This window comes from Gambusia affinis, linkage group LG13, assembly GCF_019740435.1.
Source record: "Gambusia affinis linkage group LG13, SWU_Gaff_1.0, whole genome shotgun sequence".
NCBI lineage: Eukaryota > Metazoa > Chordata > Actinopteri > Cyprinodontiformes > Poeciliidae > Gambusia > Gambusia affinis.
The window spans coordinates 21,455,772-21,479,510 of NC_057880.1; the positions used below are offsets into that span (position 1 = coordinate 21,455,772).

Sequence of the window (23,739 nt, forward strand, 5' to 3'; positions counted from 1 at the left end):
TGGAGACCTCAGTGCTCAACAGTTCGAGTCCAGGCCCAATGACCTTTGCCATATGTCTTCCCTCTTTGTCACAACCTTCTTTTTTGTTGATTCATTACTAAATAATGTGTACTTGGTGTTCCTTGATGCTTTCCAGTCCCGCTGACTGAGTTTGAACTAGTCTGCAGAGACCTGGCTAAGATTTAAATCTGTAGATGTGACATATTTGAATCTGTAGCTTTTTCGAATGGTGACAACAACATTTCCCTTTCATTTCACAATTATCAGACCAAAATGGTATATATAAACGACCATTTTGGTCCATCGTATAAAATCTGAATAAATTATACAAATGGGTTTTTTTTTGGTTGAAATATGACAAAATGTGGAAAACATCCAGCAGTGTGAATCAAGGCAAAGTACTTCAATTTACTTTATTAAATGTTGCACAAGTATAGAATTAAAGCATAGTCAGAATAGATTGATAATATACAAACACTGAAGGAAAATATTGTCTATCATCTACCTTCTAATACTCAAATAGATAGATTGAGTGATCCTTGTTTAAACCATGCAAATATATGTCAATGTACAGACTTACAAGTAATTATTTGACTTGACATTTTCACCACATTATTCAAATGAAATAAACACAGAAAAGATTATTCATTTTTCATCCTCTTCCCAATTCCAGGGATCCTTAATCCAGAACAAAGTGAGCGGCTGCCTGTTGACTCTGTTCATATCGATGCATGGGTTGAACATGGGGTAAAGAGGCTCTGTGCACTGCACACAGAAAGAGTGAAGCAGAGTCATTGCATCCGCATCGTAGAATGACAGCTCCCCCTTCTGGATATTAGCCAGTATGCCCAGCTTCCTGACTCTCTTTGCTACTGGCAATTGCTTCTCTTGTGTGTCGTGGCAAGCCAGGTACTGTCCATCTCCATGGTAGATGCACCAGGATGTGCTGTTCACACCCAGACTGGAGGAACTCTGAGCCGGACTGATTTTCTTAGTGAGCAAACCTGTGGTGACACCAATCAGCCAGAAGGGTTTGTCCTGGACAATCACCTCCCAGTAATGCTGGCCATTTGTAAAGCTCTCCTGAGCGAGAACACTGTACTGGGAGTCATAAGGCTGAGGGTTTGGTCTGTCTCCAACAGGATGGCGTCTCCAGTAAACTTGTTTTTTATCTGGAGATATTTCTAGTTTCGGATGGGCTGTTTTTGGATCTAAAGTCGGTGAACTTAGGTCTGCAATAATAATGATAAAAAAAAGGACAGTCAGCGCCACATTTATGCAAATGATGATCGATTGCTTATGAAATCCTGAATTAATCACTAACATGACCACATTCGTGGAAAGTGTTGCGACAGAGCTAGTGAGAGATCATCAACAAGCCTTTCAATGGTTTTCAGCTTTTCATGGTCGCAAAGATCCCTGTTTACGGCCTGCAGTGGAGGAAAATCCAATGGATCACTGTAAAGGAAAAAAAAAATAAATGTACCAAAGGAGCAAATTAGTAACAACACAAAAGAAGGGTTAAATATACCACAACGTAATGTGTAAAAATATACTCACCAAAGATTTTGTGATCTGATTTGCTGTGAGAAATTAACAGGCCATCAGTTTTAGCTCAACTTCAAAACAACATTAAGAAATGTTACTTTTGAAGATGGAAAATAAAGCAAGTACATATAGAACTAAAAATTCACACACAAGAAAAACAAAGGTGAATTCATAACCAGTCACTAGTCCATAAGCTTAAGATCCACAGTTTCTGTCAGAAATATACATTCTTTATCAAAAAAATGAAGACTTTGGTTGAATTAGTGGGATTTCAGGCACAGATGCTCCTTCAAATCATCAATTCTCAAAGTTAACCAACTTTATTTGTTCTTAATGTCTGTTTATGGTCATTGTCCAAACAAAACCCTCAATGTGTCCAAGTTTGAATGATCTAGCCATCAAAGTAATTTGAAATTGAGGAATTTGAAGGCAGTCATTTAAAACGTTCCCTCACCATGCTGCTGCCATGACCATGCTTGCCGATGCTGACAGTGTTCTTATTTGAAAAGAACTGATTTGACTCTTTCAAACATAGTTCATGTCATTGGGGCCAAGCTACTCCATCTTTGTTTATCCTAAAAATTTCCCCTACTAGACATTTGGCTTGTCCTTGCAAATAGAGGCAAACTGTGCATGCTCAAAGATCGTGGCATTAGATTATGGGCTTCTTTTAGATTACTGTGACTGGTGTTTGACTCATAGCGGGCTTAATCCATTGTGGTTTAATGATCCACAGTGACTTGTGATTAGTAAATGATCAATGATTTATTTACTCACCTGAAGGAACTGCAGGTCATTTGTTTCCTGGAGGAGAGCTTTATTGGAGGCTCTTAATCTGTCTATCTCTTTAATCTGAGTTTCCGTGATGTCCCTCTGGGCCTCCAGCCAGTCTGTCATGTATGCCTCCTCTGCATCTATAATCTGCATCATCAGACGCTCATCTGCGTCTAAAACCACCCGGATTCTGCTGTACTTGTCTGAGATTTTCTCTCGGAAATCCGCAGCAGATTTCTGGAAGATAATTAAAATGTCATAAATGCAAGGCTGGCCGCAAGAGAAAACGGGAGTGTATTATAAGCTCATAATGACTGTACCACAGTTTGTGTGTAAAGTGACTCCAAGTCCTTGATGCTATGCTCTGCTTCACCTCTCCTCTTCAGTAATTCGTTCATATTAGCCACCAACATGCTCTGAAGACAGACATAAAACTGAATCAGAATATGGTTATGAATTAATATAACCACATTCAGCATGTTTTACTTTTTGTTTGGTATATACAGTATAAAATGTGAACTTAATTTTCCTGCTCTGGTGTACGATTTAAAAACATTTTCATATGTGCTCTTAGGTGGATGACATGCACTTGGACCTATAAATATATTTATGTGCAAAACAAATTAATAAAAACATATATCAAGTCAAAGTAGCCATATCAAGGACTCAGGATCTCAGTGCTGGTGATTGAATCACCCTGCAACCATGCTGCAATTTAGCAATATAAAATAAAATGACACTATCTGTACCATGTATAGCTGGTCTAATTACCAAAAGAATAATTTTTGACAACAAAACTTGAGTAACTGACACTAACTAAGTTACTACTGTTGAACTATTTTCTGAAACAATACAATTAAAAAAATGGCCAAAAGTTAAGATAAAATACATCCAGCGGTGCATGATGTCCTCTTTGGTTGAAAAAAGGGTTAGTTTTGATATGTTCACTTCACTGAATCGTTTTAAATATTGCATTTATGTTCATCCTTAGTTCTTAATTGACACCATCAATTATTTTACCTAAAAGGCTTCATACTCCAGGACTAGCACGATATTGTGAAGTTGCACTGCTTGGACAGTAGGTGGCATTGTATGGACTAACACGCTACAGTCTAATTGCCTCGTATGCACTAATTTTATTAGTTTCCTTTCACCTGTCATAAAAGACATTTTAAATAGATGTCGTGAACACCAATTACTGAAGTCATTGTTTAGTTTGTGGCAGAATAGAATATCAGAAAAACTAAATAAAAATGTTACCCTAAAGTCTGCGCTGGCTTCATGAAGTTGAGATGCCTTATGGTGCTTGTGGATTCCAACCAGGACGCACAAACAGCACACAGGGATTTTCTCCTCCATGCAGAAGAGCTTGAGCTCATCCCGGTGCTCCCTGCACTTCAGCGACCACGGATCCTTGGTCACGTCCACCAGCGTGTGCTCCCTCAGAGCAGACCTCTGCTGATGCAGCTGGGCGTGGGCCTGGCACAGCGAGGCGTCACAGGTCAAACAGGTCCGGATGGCCACACATGGCTTCTCTATGCAGTGGTCACAGTGGATAATTGGAGAGGATTCTGCTATAGAGTCGGTCTCAGCTGCTGCTGGTTGCTGGTTTGTGGTGAAATCCTTGACTTTTTCCTGAAGGCTTGTGTTTATGTCCAGAGTGAGAGTAGGCGGGAGGAATATCTGACATTCTGGACAGAAGAAAGGACCCTCAGTGGACTCATCTGTTTCCCAAACGGCTCGGATACAGGTGAGGCAGAAGTCATGTCCACATTGGAGTGTCACAGGTTCTGCGAAAAAATCTTGGCAGACAGGACACTTCAAAGGTTCGCTAACAGTCCCCATGGTACTGCTTTTACCTGTTACGGCAGACTTCTGCACCCAGTGCACCTGACCTTCCAGCTCATCAATGTTTCACATGTTTACAAGCTTCTAAAGAGCCTCATAGCGTCAGGTTACTAAAGATGGGGTATATCAGTAGCTGTTGTAAACCACCCAGTCCCAGGAGAGATACATTTGCTTTCCAAAACGCAGAACCAATAAAGTATTGTGGGAAAAGTTACATTTAAATTAGTCTTTAACATACTTAAACATAAGGGTACAGTCTTCTGATTTTAATTTTAGTCATTTTTTAAAAAGTTTGGCTCAAAATTAAAGATCCATCCCTATTAATATTTAGTTAATGTCTGCCTGCATGTTCCACTTCTTTGACCACGTTATTTTAGCCATCAGCAAGATTTTTGTATAATTCTCGCTGAATATTTGTCTACTCTTCTTATCAGAATTGGCAAACTTTATTTAATTAATATGTTTATGGGTCCATATTTTTGGCACATTCAGATAAAAAGAAAATGGATGGAATATCAAAGTACAACCAATGTAAAAAGAATAAGTTTGTCATTAATCATGACAAACTTAAGTGGTCAACTTAAGCTTTACTGCAGTTCTATAAGCTCTGGACCTTTTCATCGCTACAGACTTTACGGAATAGTTGTTCCAATTTCTATATGTAGTTGCTTTATTAACAGAAGCCGTCCAGAACGTGTTTTTCTGCGTAGTTAAAACGTACGTTGCTTTAGCTTATAGTATTTCCTGCGTAGACGCGGGTCGCGAATAGATACGTAGTCACTTTTCGTGAATCCCTTCTGTTCACTTCTCTTCCCAAACAACGTGGGCTGTGGATGTGGCAGCAGACAGTCAGACTGACTGACTGACTACGTGTCCCCTCTTTGCAGACCACTGTTATATTGGCTGGCTTTCTAACTCTTCGCACTGTCAGGTAACAGCTTATTTTGTTCAATAAAACAACTTTCTGCTACTGCTAAATGTCTGGAAACAGCAGCTAACTGAAGCTAAAGCTAGCTAACGTTAGCTCGCTGTAGGTTCGTGTTGACATCAGTTGTATTTGTTAAGCAGGTGTTGTATTCTTATTTATTAAGTTTTGAAGCATAATTAATTAATGTATTATATGATTTACTTGTATAAAACACTTTTTTTGTGGATTTCGGTGATCTGAAAACACCTTCTCTGGGTCAGTGTGTCAAGTTATGACAGCAAACAACATTCGGAACATGAAAACAAACTTCCCAGAAAGTACAACTGAATAATGCTTATTGGTTTCCTCCGCCGTATAGTATTTATTTTAACGTATTTAAACGTTATATTTCTTATGTAGATTGACTCCCATGCAGCCCATCGTTGAATAAAACTGCAGCTTATCTCAGTTGAGGTTATTCCCCTGTTACAATAACTTGACATTGATTTGTATGGTCATCTCTACAGGTCTTCAGGTGTTTGTGCCATGTTTGCCAGGCTGGCTCTGTGCTCTCGCCTGCCATCCAGGATCCGGCAGACCAATGTCGGTCCAGTCTCCATCAGAGAATTCTCACAGGCTAAATGTAAGCTACCACCCAGGTCCTCGTCTGGAAATGATAGTTCCAGGCTTTATTCCTGATGCTTATTTCAATCTGTCTATCCATTCATTTAATTTATCCATGCATCAGTCTGTACATCTGCCCTAAACGTACTAAAAAAATTATTAAATCTAAGTTTTCAGCCACCCCAATTTGCGTATAACAGCATCAACTAAATAGAGACATATTTTCTCAGATTTGCAATTCTCAAAATTCCATGTAGGCTATTGAGTAAAACACGCCCCTCACATTTTTAAAATGTGTCTCTTCTTTCTTGCAGTTTTGCTCCCACGTTCCCATGGGAAATCGTTTGCCCACCGCAGTGAGCTGAAGCAGGCCAAGCGCATCGTGGTGAAACTGGGCAGCGCCGTGGTTACACGAGGCGACGAGTGTGGCCTAGCGCTGGGACGGCTGGCCTCCATAGTGGAGCAGGTGATGCTTCCGACATGGTCATAACAAACGTTTTATTGGAGAGTCGCTTTTCAGATAGAAACCTGAATGTAGTGTTTTTGTGTATCACAAGGTGGCCGTGTTGCAGAATCAAGGCCGGGAGATGATGATTGTTACGAGCGGCGCTGTGGCTTTTGGGAAGCAGCGGCTCAGACATGAGATTCTGTTGTCTCAGAGCGTCAGACAAGCCTTGCACTCTGGACAGAACCAACTCAAAGACATTGTAACTAATTCTTTAGCACCACAAATTAAATTCCACTTAGAAATTACTCTTATCTTCTATGTAAATGTTTGATTTACTCTTCTAATCTCATTTCTCTGACTCAGTCCGTTCCAGTTTTGGAGGCCAGAGCATGTGCAGCTGCAGGACAAAGTGGTCTGATGGCTCTGTATGAAGCTATGTTCACCCAGTACAGCATCTGCACCGCACAAGTTTGTATTTGGCTTTTCTTTACAGATTACAACCATCAGCAGATAGGTTAAAAAGCTTCTTAAATGTGATTATTTCTGTCCTTCTTTTTAGATTTTGGTAACCAATTTGGATTTCCATGACGAGCAGAAACGTCGCAACCTGAACAGCACGCTACATGAGCTGCTGCGGATGAACATCGTGCCTATCATCAACACCAACGATGCAGTTGTGCCGCCCCCTGTTCCCAACAGTGACCTACAGGGGGTAAATGTGGGTATTGTTTGTTGGGCATGCTGGGATGGGTAAAAGTGGTAGTTGCATGCTCATTTTTGTGTTGTCCATTTCCTGACCACGAGTATTTGTTTAATGTGTGACTAAGAGACATGTTAGATGAATAAGTTTTTGTTTGTATTTTAGGTCATAAGCATAAAAGACAATGACAGCTTGGCTGCGCGGCTGGCTGTTGAGATGAAAGCTGATCTTCTCATTGCTCTGTCTGACGTTCAAGGTACAGTGAAGAAGGAAATGTTTGCTGTTGACAAAAAAATGACATTTAACCGATTAATTTCAGCATTCACTCTTATCAGTATGTCACATCTTGACTCAAAAATATTTCCCACCTTTGCTCTTTAAAAATTCTCCAGATCTTTCAGGCTCCCTTGTCCACATATTGTTCTGGTGAAATCTCAATTTTATTTTTTCTGTAAGATATAGTGCTGAACTTTGACTGGGCCAACCTAAAACTTTATTTTCTGACAGCAATACATTGTCAGTTTGGATGTATGCTTGGATTCACAGTGGTACTGAAAAATTTGTCATTTAAATTTTTTTAGCTCCAACTTGAATCTTTTGGTTTAACACTGACTGATGTTTCCAATTGTACATAATTTCGTCCATTTAACTAATTATGTCATCCCCAAGTTTACCTTTGAAGAAAATTACTGTTTAAAAGTAGTTGGGTGTCTAAGACTGTTTGTAAATCAGGTAGGTTTTAAATTTAAATTGATAATAAAAGTCTGAAAACATTCTTAGTTTAACACAAAGTCAAAGTTTTAATGTGTAAAATTGTGTCCTGCAGGCTTGTATGACAGTCCTCCTGGAACCGACGATGCTAAGCTCATTGACATCTTCTACCCTGGTGATCAGCAGTCAATCACTTATGGCACCAAGTCCAGAGTCGGCATTGGTGGCATGGAGGCCAAGGTAAGCACTACAGACGATCTGTTATCGCTGATTATAGAAAAGGAAGATCTTGACTTTAAAAATGACAAAGTTCTGACTAAATATTTGCTGTGGATCAGGTGAAAGCAGCTCTCTGGGCACTTCAAGGAGGGACCTCTGTCGTCATCGCCAACGGCACGGATCCTAAAGTTACAGGTCATGTCATCACAGACATTGTCGAAGGGAAAAAGGTTGGCACCTTTTTCTCTGAAGTAAAACCTGCAGGTATTTATCAAAACCACGTGGATAAGGTATTTGATCCTTATTTTTGGATGTGCATTTAATTTCGACCTGTATATGTATTGACCACAATCAGGGCCGACTGTGGAGCAGCAGACAGAGATGGCACGGCACGCTGGACGGGCACTTGCATCTTTACTCCCTGAACAGGTATGTGGGTGAAAAATATCACCCCAAATGAGGAGCTACTAGGAGATGATGTGTGTTTTAAAAAAATTTTTTTTTATTGTGTATCACAATGTTTGTGTTTGCAGAGAGGAGAAATCATCTGCTGTCTTGCTGAGCTGCTTATAGAAAAGAAAGATGAGATTCTTAGTGCCAACAGGAAAGACATGGAGTTAGCAACAGGTAGAGCTCATTGCTGCTGACGTTAAAAGGAAAATGATTCCTTTCAGTCAGAGGTTTGACTGAGGCTTGGGGTTACCAATCTTGTTTTTCTTTGTTGTCTGAATTTCTTTCAAATCTGATCTCCCAATGTCAATTTTCATTTTTCTAAGGAATGTGACATGCAACTTAAAAAACAATGTAGTTTTAAAACCTGCAAAAAAATGACTGTTCTTCAAAATGTTCTACATTTGTATATCAAAACACATGTCCCTAACCTTTTTTTCTGGTCATTAAACTCCAAACAAATTGCACTGAAGTACACCCTATTAGTTTATGTGCTTTATAAACCTAAAATTATAGGTGAATTGGGACTTTACAGTATTAATTGGTGCATCTCAAACAGTTTTTAAAATAATCAATCACTCTGCACTCAGGTCGTTTGTCCCAGCCTCTGATCAATCGCCTCAGTCTGTCTACTGCTAAGCTGAACAGCCTCGCCATCGGCCTGCGCCAGCTTGCCGTATCTTCTGGGAACAGTGTGGGTCGGGTGCTGAGGCGGACCAGGGTTGCTAACAACCTGGAGCTGGAGCAAATCACTGTTCCCATCGGGGTCTTGCTGGTCATCTTTGAGTCACGTCCTGATTGCCTCCCACAGGTAGAACAGTCCCAGGACCAACCATTCTGCTTTTCTTTAAATTTCGGATTGTCAGAACCGATGCATCGTATTATAAAAACTCTTTGCAGGTATCGGCCCTTGCGATTGCCAGCGGAAACGCTTTGCTTCTGAAAGGAGGCAAAGAAGCGTCAAACACCAACAGAATCCTGCATCAACTCACACAGGAAGCACTTTCAATTCATGGAGTAGCTGATGCCATTCAGCTGGTAAGGCTTATTAATTCAGTCACCTCCTTAATTTTCTACTTGCATTAAAATGTAAAATGTTATAAAGGTGAGCACGCGTGAGGAAGTGGAGGACTTGTGCAAGCTGGACAAAATGATCGACCTGATCATTCCAAGAGGTTCCTCCGAGCTGGTCCGAGACATTCAGAGGGCAGCCAAGAGCATTCCTGTGCTGGGCCACAGTGAGGGTGTCTGCCATGTTTATGTTGACAGTGAAGCCACCATGGACAAAGCCATTGATGTTGGTATGTATTAGCAGCACACAGCTGAAAAGTTTTCATTCTGGGATTTTGTTCAAGCTTCATATCTCTTAAACTTTTTCACATTCTGTCAATTTACAACAACAAACTACGTTGTGTTTCATTGGGATTTTATGTGGAGAACCAACACAAAACAGTTCATTCTTGGGACCTGAGAGGAAATTCAGGCATGTGTTTGGTGTGGCATGGTTTTGTTTTCAGTATCTCTGTAACAATAATTTGCAGAATTTTTGGGGAATATCGCTACCAGTTTTGTAAGTTTAGAGACTTAAATATTTTTTGTTCTTTGCAAAACAGTTAAAGCTTGTTCTGGACTTTGACTAGGCCATTCTAACACATGAATAATTTTGATCCAACCATACTACTGTAGCTCTCTGACTGTATGTTTACTTAAAATCCTAATAACACACAAGTTTGTGATTGTCATTTGGTAAAAGATGAAAAAGTTAGAATCTTTATTAAAATGGTGGACATTTGTTGCTGAATGAACATGGACACTCTCTTTTCTTCTAGTCAGAGACTCCAAATGTGACTATCCTGCAGCCTGTAATGCCATGGAGACCCTTCTTATTCACAGAGATTTACTGCGCACTCCTTTATTCGACCAGATTATTGATATGTTGAGGACAGAAGAAGTAAGAAACATGCACTGACACCAAATCGGGTTTCCACTAGAAAGGTAGTTTGGTCCTTTGTTTCACTAATTATTGTTGTCCTTTAGGTAAAGATTCACGCGGGTCCTCGCTTTGCATCGTACTTAACCTTTAGCCCGTCTGAGGTGAAGTCTCTCCGAACAGAGTACGGGAACCTGGAGTGCTGCATTGAGGTGGTAGACAGCATGCAGGACGCTGTGGACCACATTCACAAATACGGCAGCTCCCACACTGATGTCATCGTCACAGAGAACGAGGAAACAGCTGAGCAGTTCCTGCAGCAGGTCGACAGCGCCTGCGTGTTCTGGAACTCCAGCTCTCGCTTTGCCGATGGATACCGCTTTGGCCTGGGTGAGCAAAACATCAGGCATGCCTTTATATACCTCCTTATTAATAAACAAAGCCTTCAAGTGCAAAATAATAAATTTTTCCACGATTTTTTTAAAAACATTTTTTATTTAATCACTGCAGGAGCTGAGGTTGGCATTAGCACAGCAAGGATACACGCCAGGGGACCAGTGGGTTTGGAAGGACTCCTCACGACCAAATGGGTCCTTCGAGGAGAGGGGCACACTGTGGCAGACTTCTCTGAGCAAGGCAGTATGAAATATCTCCACGAGAGCATCCCGGTCCCACAGGGACATATTAATTAGGAGATATCCCAGCTGGAGCCAAACCAACAGATTTCTTGAAAGAGTTTATTAGAGTCTTGTGTCAAACGGTATCATTTCAACTTCCTAGCTGCTGCTTCATCACTTGTGTGAATTTACTATATCAGTGCAGGAGATTTGCAGACACAATCGGGTTGATTTTTGTAGATTTCCAATTTCCTAATTGTGTGAACCGGTTCTGAAACCTGTGAATCTGAATCTATCAGCGCATCAACACAACATACATTTTGCTAGAGCAACAAATAAAAAGCTATGCATAGTGCAGACATGCTCATTTCCCCTTCTACAAAGTCATTTTTGTAACAAGATTTTAAAAAAATGGATCACTGGGTCAGCTGTGATTTTATTTATAAAATTTTTTTTTTTACATTTAAAATCTCCCTTTGTGTTGTAAATCACTGCAAGTATTGTTTGTGCAAGATCTTGGTTCTGATTTATTTTATTTTGCTGTTCTCTTTGCAGAGATAATTTAATAAATATGGTGTACAGTTCTTAAATCATGAGTTTGTACTTAGTACTTATGAGACTGTATAATTGGAAGTGCATTATTCATTTTATGTGATAAATTGGAACAAAAGTGCAAAACTGAAGTGAAAGAGAAATATACAAAAAACAAAATCTGTGTCTTTAGCCCCATTAACATCTTTAGGATACATTTTACCAAGTGACCTAGAGAGGTCACTTGGTAAAACTTTGCACCAATTTTTTGAGTATAAAAAAATGTATACTAATTTTTGCTTAATGAGTATAAAAACAAGTTCTGTAGGAATTATATTTTTGTTAGAGAACAATACAGACTGGTATAAGAGATGCTTCCTATCCACAGCCATCAGCATCTACAAGAAGATGAACCTTGGATATTATGAATTACAGGGTTTAATTTCGATGTGGGATTAGTCCAGCATTTTTTGTGAATTAAAATACACTGAACAGTGGTTTTATTCAGTGAAAAGTTCTGGTGTGTATACTTTTTAAGGCCATGCGAAGCATGATTGTTAATCTATTGTGACAGTATCTCCCATTTACATGTTAGTGTTGAACTCAATACCGTGAAATTGTTTGCAAAAGAATACAATTTCAATTTTGTGAATATACTAGAGGTAGGCCTGTCGCGATAAACGAAAAATCGATTAATCGTACGATAAATTAAAACTACGTCATTTTAATTATCGGCGTTATCGTCTCTTCCAGCCTTTTTCTCTTTCTGTTGATGACGCTAAATGAAAAAAGGCTCAACTCAGGTGCTTTCCACTGATCCTCCCTTCCTCATTTCCTTAGTGTAATGTCCAGCGCACACGACACCATCTTAGTGCTGTCGGTCGATTGTCGGCCCATTTTCAAAATCTGAGATCACACATTAGCCAACAGAAATCCTAGGTATAACGGTTCCATCGGGTTCGATGTGCCGTGTGATGTCCAACAGTGGACACAACATAATGGCTACAAGTCCAGCTAACTAATTTTAAAACCAGGCATTAATCAATGCTTTACTACAATCTACCTGCAACGCATGTGGCTCTAGTGTCAGCGTAACGTCCTGACTGAATGAAAACCATTATAACCTATTTATGTCACGTTAACGAAGAACAGCTGAAAAGTTACCGGGTTCATCAACGTAGCGATTTCGTTCCAACTCCTCCCCTCGTCATTTCTATATTCTTTGTACAAAATGTTTTATAAACATTAATGTTGTTTCCACATATTATCTCCAATGTCCGCTGGATTTGGGTTGCGCCGTTTCAGCTGTTTGGGATTCCCCTCTGTAATTTCCCCTCAGAAAGCAGGAGAATCTGCGCTTTCTGATTGGCTACCTGTCACATTCAACAGGCTGCGTTAACAATCCCAGCGGGGAAAACCCCTGATTTAGATCGGAGCGCCACAACGATCTAGCGTAACACACCACACACTACAGGATGATCACAAGCCACAATCTTAGAAAGATCAAAGTTTTATTGCATCAGGTAGTCGATGTGCCCATCTTCTCTATTTAAATCTAATGATTACTGAAGGGCAATATGGTAAACAGACTTTATAATCTGCACTCTTTTGGTTGAATGCAGTATTTATTTACACTTTGGCTTTATGTTATTTCGTTTTTATTCAAGTACATTTTTGTTAATGGAGACTGAGAATCAATTTTATTTTTATTTTTGGTTGTTTTGTTTATTTAGGTCTTCAAACAATACTATCGTCTATCGCAATAGTTTTTTGAGACAATTAATCGTTCAGCAAAATTTGCTATCGTGACAGGCCTAACTAGAGGCATCTATTACAGTGGATATTAATGCTCTCAGACCAATTCAGACATGGAGTCTTTGAACGCAGCACCACAGCGCACGGATACTCTGCTGTGGGCGGAGTATCCGTCACCGGTTGACCTACCAAACTCAGCTGTCAGCAGTGTGTCTGCATTGTAAAGATGTCAGGAAACAACTCTTACACTATAGTAGAATATTTTGGAGGGGATGATGGCTACCGCTGCGGTTACTGCAAAAATGATAAGGGAAACTTCTCTCACGGTACGTTCTGTTGAAGATGTCGAAGAAACGGAGTTGGGATTTAACTGAGCTAGCTAATGCTAATCAAGCTGAGCCATGTACTTGCTTGAAATAGATATAAATTTAAAAAAAGGCGATGTGTATTTGAAGTTAATTATGTACGAATTATTATAATGTCAGTATATGTTACATTTTAATTGTTTTATTTCTTGACTAGACTCTAACATGAACACTTTCTGAGCGTTAGCTTAGCTTTTACCCGGAAGCATCCTAGCTTTACTCTGAGAGGAAAAACCCCCAAAACCCAACACTGTCATTCAGTGAAACTAGGCAAAACAGAAGCGCACTATATGGTACTACTGTCATGTTCAGTATATTTTACTACGGGTTATTTACGTTACTTCAGTAGGTTATCTGTACTCCTGCTAGCTATTGAACAATACCGCCTGAGTAAACTATTTCCTTCGACGCTGTTTCTGTGTTATCTGGAAAGAGTTCCAGTAAGATCTTGTTTTCTCTTTGGATCGTTAACTGGAATGGCTTGTTGAACGCATCCAACGCCCATTAGCTAGAGTGCATCGCCAAACATTTGGTTTGATTTAAACTGCTGCATGGGGTCAGACAAGTTCAGCATGACGTAAACAAACGTCAAAGAAAATGTGTCTTATCAGAGACGTAGTACTGCAGTTACCGTATTTGCAACCTGTCATTTTAAAAATGCATTATCAGTTGCCAAGTAAACGGAGACAGGAGGTTGTTGATCAGATCCAGTGTTGCTAAACATTGATCTAAAAGGAGTCAGTGGACTGATTATTCAATGGGACTTTGTTGTGTTTTACTTTAATGCTGTCTATTTTAAGATCTGAAATCTATCCTCTTCAGACTTTGTTGGGTATATCAAGTTTCATTATTAACATTTATTTTAGATAATTTATGTAGAGAGGTCAGGTAGGTAGTAACTAGTTACTAGAGGAAAGTTTTTGAATAAAAACAAAAGAAAACACACAAAAAACTCATTTTGGAATAGTTTTGCTACACTTGACTTGTTATAAAGTATCACTACTCTTAGTTAAGAGAGATTTGTGGATATCCTTCGTACTGCAAGTAACTTTGCTGAATGAAGAACAGTGATGTTTTAAACAAAATTCAACCAGATACAAATTTTAGAGTTCTTGTTTGTAAGCTTTGTTGATCTATTGTCATTTTCTATCTGCTTTGCAATTGGTCATGAAGATGCAGTAAACTCTGTATTATCACTGGAGGTATTTTCCTCTGGTCCTACATATATAGATTACTTTAAGTATATATTTTATATTCAGATCAGTTCATCTTCGGTTTAAATGATTGCAATTTGAAAAGCCTGAAATTCTTTGAAGGAAATCCATTATTGTCTTTTGAACTGAAGTTTTCCATCAGCAATTTTTGATGTGGAAAATGGTTTCTTCTGGCTAAATGTTATATAATTTTTGATTATGTCAGTTTGTATTTATTTCATCTTAATTTTCAAAATAACCCAATTTACTCTGAGAATTTTTGATTTTCAGATAAAATCATTTTAAAATACTTAATGCTATATTCTGGTCAGTTACTCTGAACTCAAGTAGTTATTTTATGACATACCTTTTTACTCTTGAATAATTTCTTGAACTAAATCTTTTCATTTTTACTTACTTTAAAAATATGACATATGTTGAAATATTGCAACTCTTATATGTCACAATAAATGCTGTCTCAAGGCACATGGCAAATTCAATTGATATCCAGAAAAGACACACACACATATATATATAAATTTTAGTCATCTGTGTAGTCATGATTGATTTTCAGTGTATTGTGCAGCTTTACTTCAGATCAGTGGTTCCCAATTCCAGTCCTCGGGGGCCCCCTGACTGCATGTTTTAGGTGTTTCCCTTCTGCCACACACCTGGATTGAATCTTTGGGTGATTAACAGGCTCCTGAAGTACTTGGTGGCTGCAGAAGATGTCATGCAATCATTTGAATCAGCTGAACAGCTGAGACACATCTAAAACATGCAGGCAGGGGGGCCATGAGGACCGGAATTGGGAACCACTGCTTCAGATGATCCGTTTTTTTTTGTTTTTTTTTACATTTGTTGAACTGTTCTCTTGTATTTACTTTGTTTTGTCAGCCTTGACCACAATGTGAACTCTTTCTTGAACCTGAAGTAGGCCATACAAATGTTGACACCCATACTTATCAAACCTATCTTTCACAATCACCACAAATCTGTATTCTCTGGTTATTCACGTTGATGTTTTTTTTTTAGCTGGGAGCTGCAGCAGATTTCAGATTATTACTTGTTGCTTTTTTTTTTTTTAATTCTGCTTATTTTCTTTTGATTGTGTAATTATATTGTGGTTCTCCTTCTGTAATCTCAAGTACATTACCATGAAAAATGTATACAAACTGTCTTCTATCAAAATGTGCATGTTTTTCTGAAACTGAATGGGTTATGGGACATTAATATTTTAAAATAAAAAAAAAGTAAAAGAGATGTAATTTTTCCTGCAGGGCAGAATGGTGGTATTAAATTATAATCAGGTTGACTATACTTAGGGTACAGAGAAGCTCCTAATGCAGGCAATGAGCAACTGGGTACAAAGTCTGCAGACGATAGCTGTGATCTAATCCAAGAGTGATAATCTGGGTAGTTACGTCATGGAGGCATGGCAAAGCCCCAGGAATCAGAAGACATAAAAACATTTGTAATTCTTACATGAAGCAGGAATTTTCTGCATAACCCAAGGAAAAGATGTGTATTCAGTTTGTTTTCAAACTGATTATAATTTTCTTAAATTTTTATGGCTTTTGTGTAATATTTTGGATGTAAAGTGTTTATTTTCTGAGAACATACAGATTTAATCTCTGCTGGAAAAATATGGCAGTGATTATCAGATAACTATGTATGAACAATTTGTCTTTCCGTATTCACTGTTTCATTAGTTTCCATCACTGTGATTGGTTGGATAATGTTATCAAGGCTTCTGTTGTAAAGGTAATTTTATTTATATAGCACATTTTCAGCAACAAGGCAAAACAAAGTGCTTGTACACAAAGCACATCTCACTCTGCAATATAGAGCCCAACATCTGCTGTTATTGTCTCTGTTTTGCTTCAGGGAAAACTGAAGAATGGACCAGGTGATTGTTTTGTGCTAAAGGAACGGCAGCATTTTTGTTTACGTCAGTTGTATGTGGAGTGATTCATCTGTACGTCTGACTGACATGAATAGCTTAGATTAATGATCCTCGTTATGGCATGTTTTCAGCCATTTTTCAAAAGTTTACTCCAGATGCTGCATTTATTGATTTATTTTTGGTGATTTAACTCTGTTAAATCTGGTGGACTATCATTAAATTAAGAAATGCAGGGTTCACAGAGCTATGCATTGTTCTAAAGTGGAATATCACCACTTTAGAAACTGTATTTCTTAATTTAATGTCAAAGTGCAGTTATTAATAATACAATTACTTAATTAGTTGGATACTACATAGTTGTCTGACATTTCTCTATAGAGATCTGAAGACACTGGTGGAGACGAATGTTTTAAAGTGCATGTTTCAAAATCAAGACCTGTGGGCCAAATTCAGACTGCCACATCAATTTCAATGGCACTTCAGACATAACAGAGCCAGAAAAATAGAACATCAAGATAATAATTGTATGCTTAAATACTAGTTAAATAAAATCAATCGTTACTTGTATGGGGACAAATTTTATCAATGTTAACAGATGTTGAGTATTATTTAATCTTAAGTAAGGAAAATCGAAGTCAGAGAAAGGTCTAATATTTAACAGAACCAGAACCTTTACGTTCTTCCATGACCGGCTCTTTCGTGATATTAATGTGGCCTAAAATGAGTTTGACATCTTGTTTTAAAGCTTAACCCCTGTGAAAGCAAAACCTCGCCCCTGGTAGATTTTTAAAAATTCCTCCAGAGCCAAGAGAGACCCAGCTAAATGTGGGGATGAATAGAGGGGGTGTGATCAGAATGAAGGAAGCGCTGTTGTTAGTATGTTGTCACTATATTTTTTTGACTTTTCAGACACATCTAGTAATTTTATTTTTTTTATTATTTGCTTTACAAAATCCAAACAGTGGTAAATCTATCAACTTTCTTTCTGTGTTGTTGGAAACTTTTATGATGACATTGCTCCAGTTGAGCAGCACCAAGTTTCAGCAGCCAAACTTTTGTATCCGTTTGCGTTGACTGGTTTGGTTTGGTAGTTTTCCTTTATTGAATCATGCTATGTTCTCTCCATCTCTGTGGACTCAAATTAACCCTGTTCTCCTGGGACATGAAGCATTATACTCACTAGAAATGTGTGTGTGTGTGTGTGTGTGTGTGTTGTGAACTGTGATCCAGGCAGTTAATTTGGCTGTTCCAGATGTAAATTGATAGTTGACTGTACAAACTCACAGATTAGGGTATGTGCGCTTGTGCACAATGTGCATATGGTTGTTGTGTGTTAATAAAAGGTCAGAATCCAAATCCCAGGAGATCTGCTGTTATTTGACTACAAATAACAGACTTGTATGTTTCCATTGGGGCTTTGCAGCACTGTGGGAAATTGGGACTGGATCGTCAAGGAAAATGTGATTTAAGATGCAGTAAATATTTTTCCCCGGTGCTCCTTTCTCAAGGAGTTCTTTAATAAACTAGAGTCTGCTTTATCTTTCTGCTGAAAACTGTAAAACAGCATTTAAATTCATTTGACCTTGCTACATGCAGTTTTATAAATTAATTTGTCTCTGTTTTCTTTTTTGTAACTTTAGTCAGATAAAACTGCACACACTTGTGTATAATAATCAATAATTTTATTCTGAATTGTTGATACTAAATTGCAGAATCTTTTCTTTTCCTTCACCATGAAATATATTAAACATCTTGATTATAATTATTTTGACCAATGTTCACTCTTATTAAAATAAATGTTTTGTTTATTCTTTGGCAGGAATGTGGTCGCATTCTATGACCGTACAAGACTACCAAGATTTAATCGATCGGGGATGGAGAAGGTACGTTCATTATTTGTTTTATATAGAGAAAGTTTTACTCTCATCCGACAAAAGCTTGGACATGTATTCAAATAAAATCAGTTTTGTTTCATTTGTTCGTATCTTTTCGGAAGTTTTATTTGTCTCATTTGGGTTTTTCTGGGGTGGCTTTGCTTCCATTTTATTTGTTTGCTATTAGAAATTACTCTTTAGTGTTAAACTGGTGCCTGGTCTTATTTTTTACTCGTGGCCCTAAAAGCCTTTGTAGATTAAAAAAAAAATAAAAAATTAATTGGCCACAAAGAAGTAAATTTCTGTTAGAAAAACATAGAAATTTGTAGATTAATTTAAGATATTTAAAAGAAGATAACTTAGTTATTCTTTGATGTCAACCATTTGCAAAGTCAGCCCGATTGTGTCTGCAAGTCTCCTGCACTTATATATCACAGTTTTCTGTGATTAAACACATAAATTTATAGTATCAAAACTGTAATATTCTCTGACATTGTAAAGTCAGAAATTTTCAAGAGAAATTTTCAGAAGTTTTCTGAGATTAGAAAATCATTTGCCAAAAAAGGAGCAGAAGTTGACTAAGATTGAGGGGCTAAATGTTGGAGATGGACATCTGGATATTTCTGGGTATTCACCCAGGAGATGTTCTGATATAAAAAAAGCCAAATCTACCTTTAATGCTTTTGAAAAAAAAAAAAAAAAAAAAACCCCAAAAACCCAGATGCTCATCTCCTAAATTGTCTACTTTAATCGTAGAAGAATTCTGTTCAATTTGTTGTAAATGTCTGATTTTATGTATCTTGTTTCTTAATTTTCTTGCTTTTCATTGGTATGTTTTATATGAGTAATTTGATTTTGTTTTCTTTTGATTGATATCTTGTTAAGGATTCGTCTAAGTAATATCTATTTTTCAATGTACACATGACCATCCATTGTGGTTCATAATCTGGACATAAGTTTGAATTGACTCTTGTGCTCCTTTTGTCTGAAATGGATGACCCAGTCAGTAATCTGAATGCTTGTCTTCTCCTTTCCTGCTCTGAGTTTATACATTATAACATATCAGTGTAAAATCTTTCAATAGAGAAGAATGACTTTGACAGTAAATGTTTCCATTGTTTTGTTTTTCAGAAGTGGAAAATATGTTTACAAGCCCATAATGAAGAAGACATGCTGTCCTCAGTACACCATCAGGTAATTCTTTTAGTTAAGCATTCACATTATGATGCACTACTCTGGTAAATATTTGTTGTACAAATATTTACAGATCCAGAGTACAGCTGGAATCAAGGGATGAATTTCATCTAAATTTGGGGCTTTTAATAATTTTGTTTGACTTGTTCCTTTTCCAGAGTGGAATCATGACATGATATAAAAAGACAAAACAAGAATCATTTGCAAATATTTAAATTTGTTGTGGATTCACTATGATCTACGAAGGATGAAAATTACACTTATAGAGTCAAATGTATACATACACTGCCAACTATTTTTCAGTTGTGTCTCTAGTTAACTGCACCTCCACCCCATCATCCTGAATGGGGTGGAGGTGTAACCTAAAATGCCTCTGGATATTTAGATGCTTTTTTGGCTGAATTATTATTATTATTGTTATTCTTTCCTGGCCCAAACTAAGCTTTTAATCATAGTCTACAAATGTTATTATGTTGGCTTTGGGATGGGTATTTCAGGAGGTTATTGTTTGCATCTCTTTATTCATTCAGAAGCTGGTTTTAAGGTTGTTGATTTCTTGTGATGTTGAAAAAATTTAGAGACAGCCACAGTTTTTTACTATTCCTTACCCTTTTTGTGACTCCAGTACCACTGGCTAGTTAAACAGTCCCTCAGCATGACACTACCACTGCCATGTCTGAAAGTTGTAAAAGTGTTCTAATGTCTAAAAGCTTGGCTTTCCCAAACATTATTCTTTTCACTGAGCTCAATCTTTGTTTCATCATTAAAGACTCTCATTAAAAGTTTCTCCAGAAGGCTTTTAGCTTGTTCGTGCGGTCTTTTACAAATTTCACACGAGCTTTAATGTTTGAAGGGGCGGCTTGTTTGTTGGGTTAGTACACTCTGTCCATGGTAAAAGTGGCTTCACTATGGAAAATGACTCTTTTGTTCCCTATTATTTGGGGTTGACAATTTGGATCCGATGGTTGAAAATTAGAGTTATTTGTATGTTCCATCTGGATAATAAGGCCAAACACACATTAAATGTGGTTTTGCAATAAATAAATCAGGCTAACAGTAGGCTCTAGAGTTGCTCAAACCTCAGCCTATACAAAACTGTATTGACTACACTAAAAAGCCTTGTTGGTGCAAGGAAACCAAACCACTGAAATGAGTGGTACCATTGTTCTATTCAGCAGACTTTATGATGACTGCATGTTATTTATTTATTTTAGTTTAGCCATGACTTGCTAAGGGACATATAAATTTGTTGTGTTGTTTATATTTGGGCCTCAATTTGTAGATAAGAGAAAGTCTACCAGACATTAAACTTGGGCACCAAATTGTTTATTTTAAAATTACTAAAGAAATCCACCAGTAAAAGCACAAACTGGCATTTATAAATATGATGTTAATCTTGGAGAGGAACTGTCCACCCAAACTGAACATTTTCTAACTTTATTTGATCTTTTCTCCCCCAAGGTGTCATGCACTGAATTTCCAGCCTTCCAAATCTCATAAGAAAATCTTGAAGAAAATGAGCAAATATATTTCTAAAGGAGAACTGCCAACAGCACAGGAGGACGGTAAGAAGGTTGCTCCTACATGCACAGAAAATGTTTTGTAAATGTATGAAAAACATTGGTGTACAAGCAGCTTGTTACTGGATGTGGGTTTATAGTACACGCTAGTTACATAAATGTTTGTTTTGTGTCCTGCAGGGGAGCCAATGGATTCTGTCTGCGAAGAAGCTGGTCCACAGGAACCTACTAAAGTCTGTCAGTCAGATTTAAATGTTGCTACTGACTCAGATATTAAAGATGAAGTACCAAACTGTTCCACTGCTGCAGAAGTTCAGAAAAACTCAGTGGATTCTACAGTTGAAAGTTCAGAAAATTCCCAGAATGATTCTGCTTCAGTCTTAGAAGAGGGAACAGATACCAAAGCTCCTAAGCCAGGTAAAAAAAAAAATGTATAGCTCTTTTTAAACAAACATAATTTCACAGTATTTATTTATTTACTAATTACCATTGTTGTAATTTTTTGTCATTGTAAAAAATGTGACAAATGATTATGGAACTCCATCAGCTGTTTCTATCTAAGGAGTTTTGTTTGCAAAAGTGGCATCTTTCGTATGTTGATCTAATCTGCTTGTTGAACAAGTCTGAAAAGTGTGGCATGCATTGCACTCAACCCCATGAGCCAAACTTTTTCAATTTTACGTTGATAGTAATTGAAGGCCACAAAATAATGATATTTTTAAATTAATATTTACCCCCAAAATTGATAAATGTTTTGTTTTTATCTGCACAACATTTTCATAAAATGAAGAAGTCTTGTTTCCATAGAAAAGAGGACTGTAGATTATTGTAGATTTGAAACATAAAATCTAGCAGGTTTGCCTTGTTTAAAAATCAAAACAAACAAAACTACAAACAGCATCCATAATGATGAGTGTTTTTCTGTTATCTTTGAATCTGTTGTGTTTATTCTGAGCAACATTTACTGCACATAAATCAAAAACATTTGCTTTATTTAGTGGAATTTACTAAAAGCGTACATCATGTCTGCCCATGAATGAGGCTGAAATGTAATGAAATGAGTACTTTGTGTTGTACCTTTGATATTTAGACTTTATTTTGGCTATATCTTTTTCAAAAGGCAGTGAAAATTTCACTGTAAGATTTATCTGCATCAGCCTCCAACATTGAGCTGGAAAAACAAGTTTGTGCCATTTTTGTATTGCAGTGTACGTCCACACGAAATCACTCTGAGGGCCACAAATGGCCCCCAGGCCGCACTTTGGACACCTATCTTATAAAGCATTAAAATGTAAGAAAATCTTCATGTTCTGTAGCTTTTTCTAGCCATTATGGATTCCTGCTGTGCTGCTGTTCTGCAATATTTAATTTCCACTGCCTTCCAGAAGGTGTCACTGTTCACCAAGCTGCCCCATCTTGCAGCAGTTTGGAGGCAGTTGAGCTCTCCCCTTCATTATTAGGAGATTGTGTGACTTGGACTTGTATTTCATATTCCTCTCCTCACTTGGCCAGCACAGGATATCCTCATAGCCAGCTTTCTGTAATGAATCAACAATTCTCAAGTGGGGAGATAATAAACTCCCTTCAGATACAGGAAGTAGAACTTTAATTTCCAAAAACTTAATGAGAACATCTCCCATCGCAGGGGCAGGATGGTTCTGAACAGGCTGAGTTTTACGCAGACATAAACATTCAGTGAGAAACTGCAGCAGTGGCAGTGCTGTTGTTACACTATGCCTGTGTCAGCACCAGTCTTCTCTGAGCTACAGTGTCAGGAATAACAAGTCTTTTCAGCAAAGCGGAAACAGGAGGATTTACTGCCCACCCCACCACCTCTGCATTTACCTCCAACAGAAAACACCTGGTCATATATTTCCTCAGCTTTTATTACTAGAGGCTTTATACCTTTAGGGAGGATTCAGTTCCAGGTTGAGAAAACACAACTTCCCATGCCTTAAATGCAGACAGGGGTCTCAAAGGAACAAGCCAATACAAAAATGTAAGATTGTCCTGTTTTAATTACTGTAAAAAGTTTCTTAGGTAGACAGAAAATGACTCACACTTGAGTTTTAAGCAGAAACCCCTCATCTGAAGCCCATTGGGAGTTTTAGTAAATCTGACATTGGATGACCTGGATCATCTTTAAAGTTCACATAAAAACCAGCTGTATTTGAATTGCTTTTGCACTTTACAATAAGTGTATCTTGTATAATTTCCTTCAAAGTGGAAAATGAGTATCCCAGATTTTATGAAGTGTTAACTGCAAGACTGAAAGCGTCCGTCTTGAACAGGAAGTAATCTGTCAGAGTTTATCTTCACTGCAGCTGCATTCTTTATCCTCAGGAGTAAACATGTCTCTGTGTGATATTAAGAAGGAAAGTATCTGTTATTGATGAGGGTGTAGCTAAACAAGATTTGTACACTGACAACTTCGGTTCAATCTGCTCAGAAAGAGGCAGCGTAATGATGCGCTTCAAGATTCAGCAATCCACCAAACAAGCAATCCTTTGCTCTTCAGAGGACAGCATCTGCTTTAAAGTAGGAACTAAAATGCCTCTTCCTCATGACATCATCAGAGGGAAAAACTTGTCAGTGGGCTGATGTTGGCAGCTGGCAGTGGTGCAA

General features: G+C 37.8%; 3 protein-coding genes across 7 annotated transcripts in view; 2 read left to right on the forward strand and 1 right to left on the reverse strand.

Moving 5' to 3' along the window:
- Window positions 1-514: 514 nt before the first annotated feature.
- On the reverse strand, window positions 515-4,216 carry LOC122842705 (E3 ubiquitin/ISG15 ligase TRIM25-like). The gene is made up of 6 exons (XM_044136824.1): window positions 3,583-4,216; window positions 2,643-2,738; window positions 2,326-2,559; window positions 1,561-1,583; window positions 1,325-1,458; window positions 515-1,232 (listed from the first exon to the last, which is right to left on the reverse strand). Exons 1-6 carry the CDS (start codon window positions 4,165-4,167, stop codon window positions 646-648), a joined length of 1,659 nt encoding a protein of 552 aa, XP_043992759.1. The 5' UTR covers window positions 4,168-4,216; the 3' UTR covers window positions 515-645.
- Window positions 4,217-4,952: 736 nt separating this feature from the next.
- LOC122842706 (delta-1-pyrroline-5-carboxylate synthase-like) lies at window positions 4,953-11,366 on the forward strand. 2 transcript variants are annotated; one of them, XM_044136825.1, is made up of 17 exons: window positions 4,953-5,101; window positions 5,605-5,720; window positions 6,016-6,167; window positions 6,259-6,408; window positions 6,513-6,617; window positions 6,709-6,867; window positions 7,015-7,105; window positions 7,676-7,800; window positions 7,899-8,043; window positions 8,135-8,208; window positions 8,313-8,406; window positions 8,820-9,040; window positions 9,130-9,267; window positions 9,335-9,530; window positions 10,059-10,180; window positions 10,267-10,549; window positions 10,670-11,366. In XM_044136825.1, exons 2-17 carry the CDS (start codon window positions 5,624-5,626, stop codon window positions 10,849-10,851), a joined length of 2,334 nt encoding a protein of 777 aa, XP_043992760.1. In that variant the 5' UTR covers window positions 4,953-5,101; window positions 5,605-5,623; the 3' UTR covers window positions 10,852-11,366. The 2 variants fall into 2 exon arrangements, with proteins under 2 accessions (XP_043992760.1, XP_043992762.1); XM_044136827.1 differs by having other exon boundaries at window positions 6,709-6,861.
- A 1,809-nt stretch (window positions 11,367-13,175) lies between these two features.
- Window positions 13,176-23,739, forward strand: part of LOC122842707 (arginyl-tRNA--protein transferase 1) — a 57,266-nt gene continuing 46,702 nt past the window's right edge. For 3 of the 4 annotated variants that reach the window (XR_006372608.1, XM_044136830.1, XM_044136828.1), the window contains exons 1-5: window positions 13,189-13,388; window positions 18,346-18,409; window positions 19,532-19,594; window positions 21,056-21,159; window positions 21,295-21,531. Coding sequence is in view for 3 of the 4 variants with exons in the window: in XM_044136830.1 (XP_043992765.1) it covers window positions 13,289-13,388; window positions 18,346-18,409; window positions 19,532-19,594; window positions 21,056-21,159; window positions 21,295-21,531 (568 nt within the window). In the remaining variant the exon portion in view is untranslated. Of the gene's footprint in view, window positions 13,389-18,345; window positions 18,410-19,531; window positions 19,595-21,055; window positions 21,160-21,294; window positions 21,532-23,739 lie in introns of all 4 variants that reach the window. The other variant, XM_044136829.1, reaches the window with a different exon arrangement.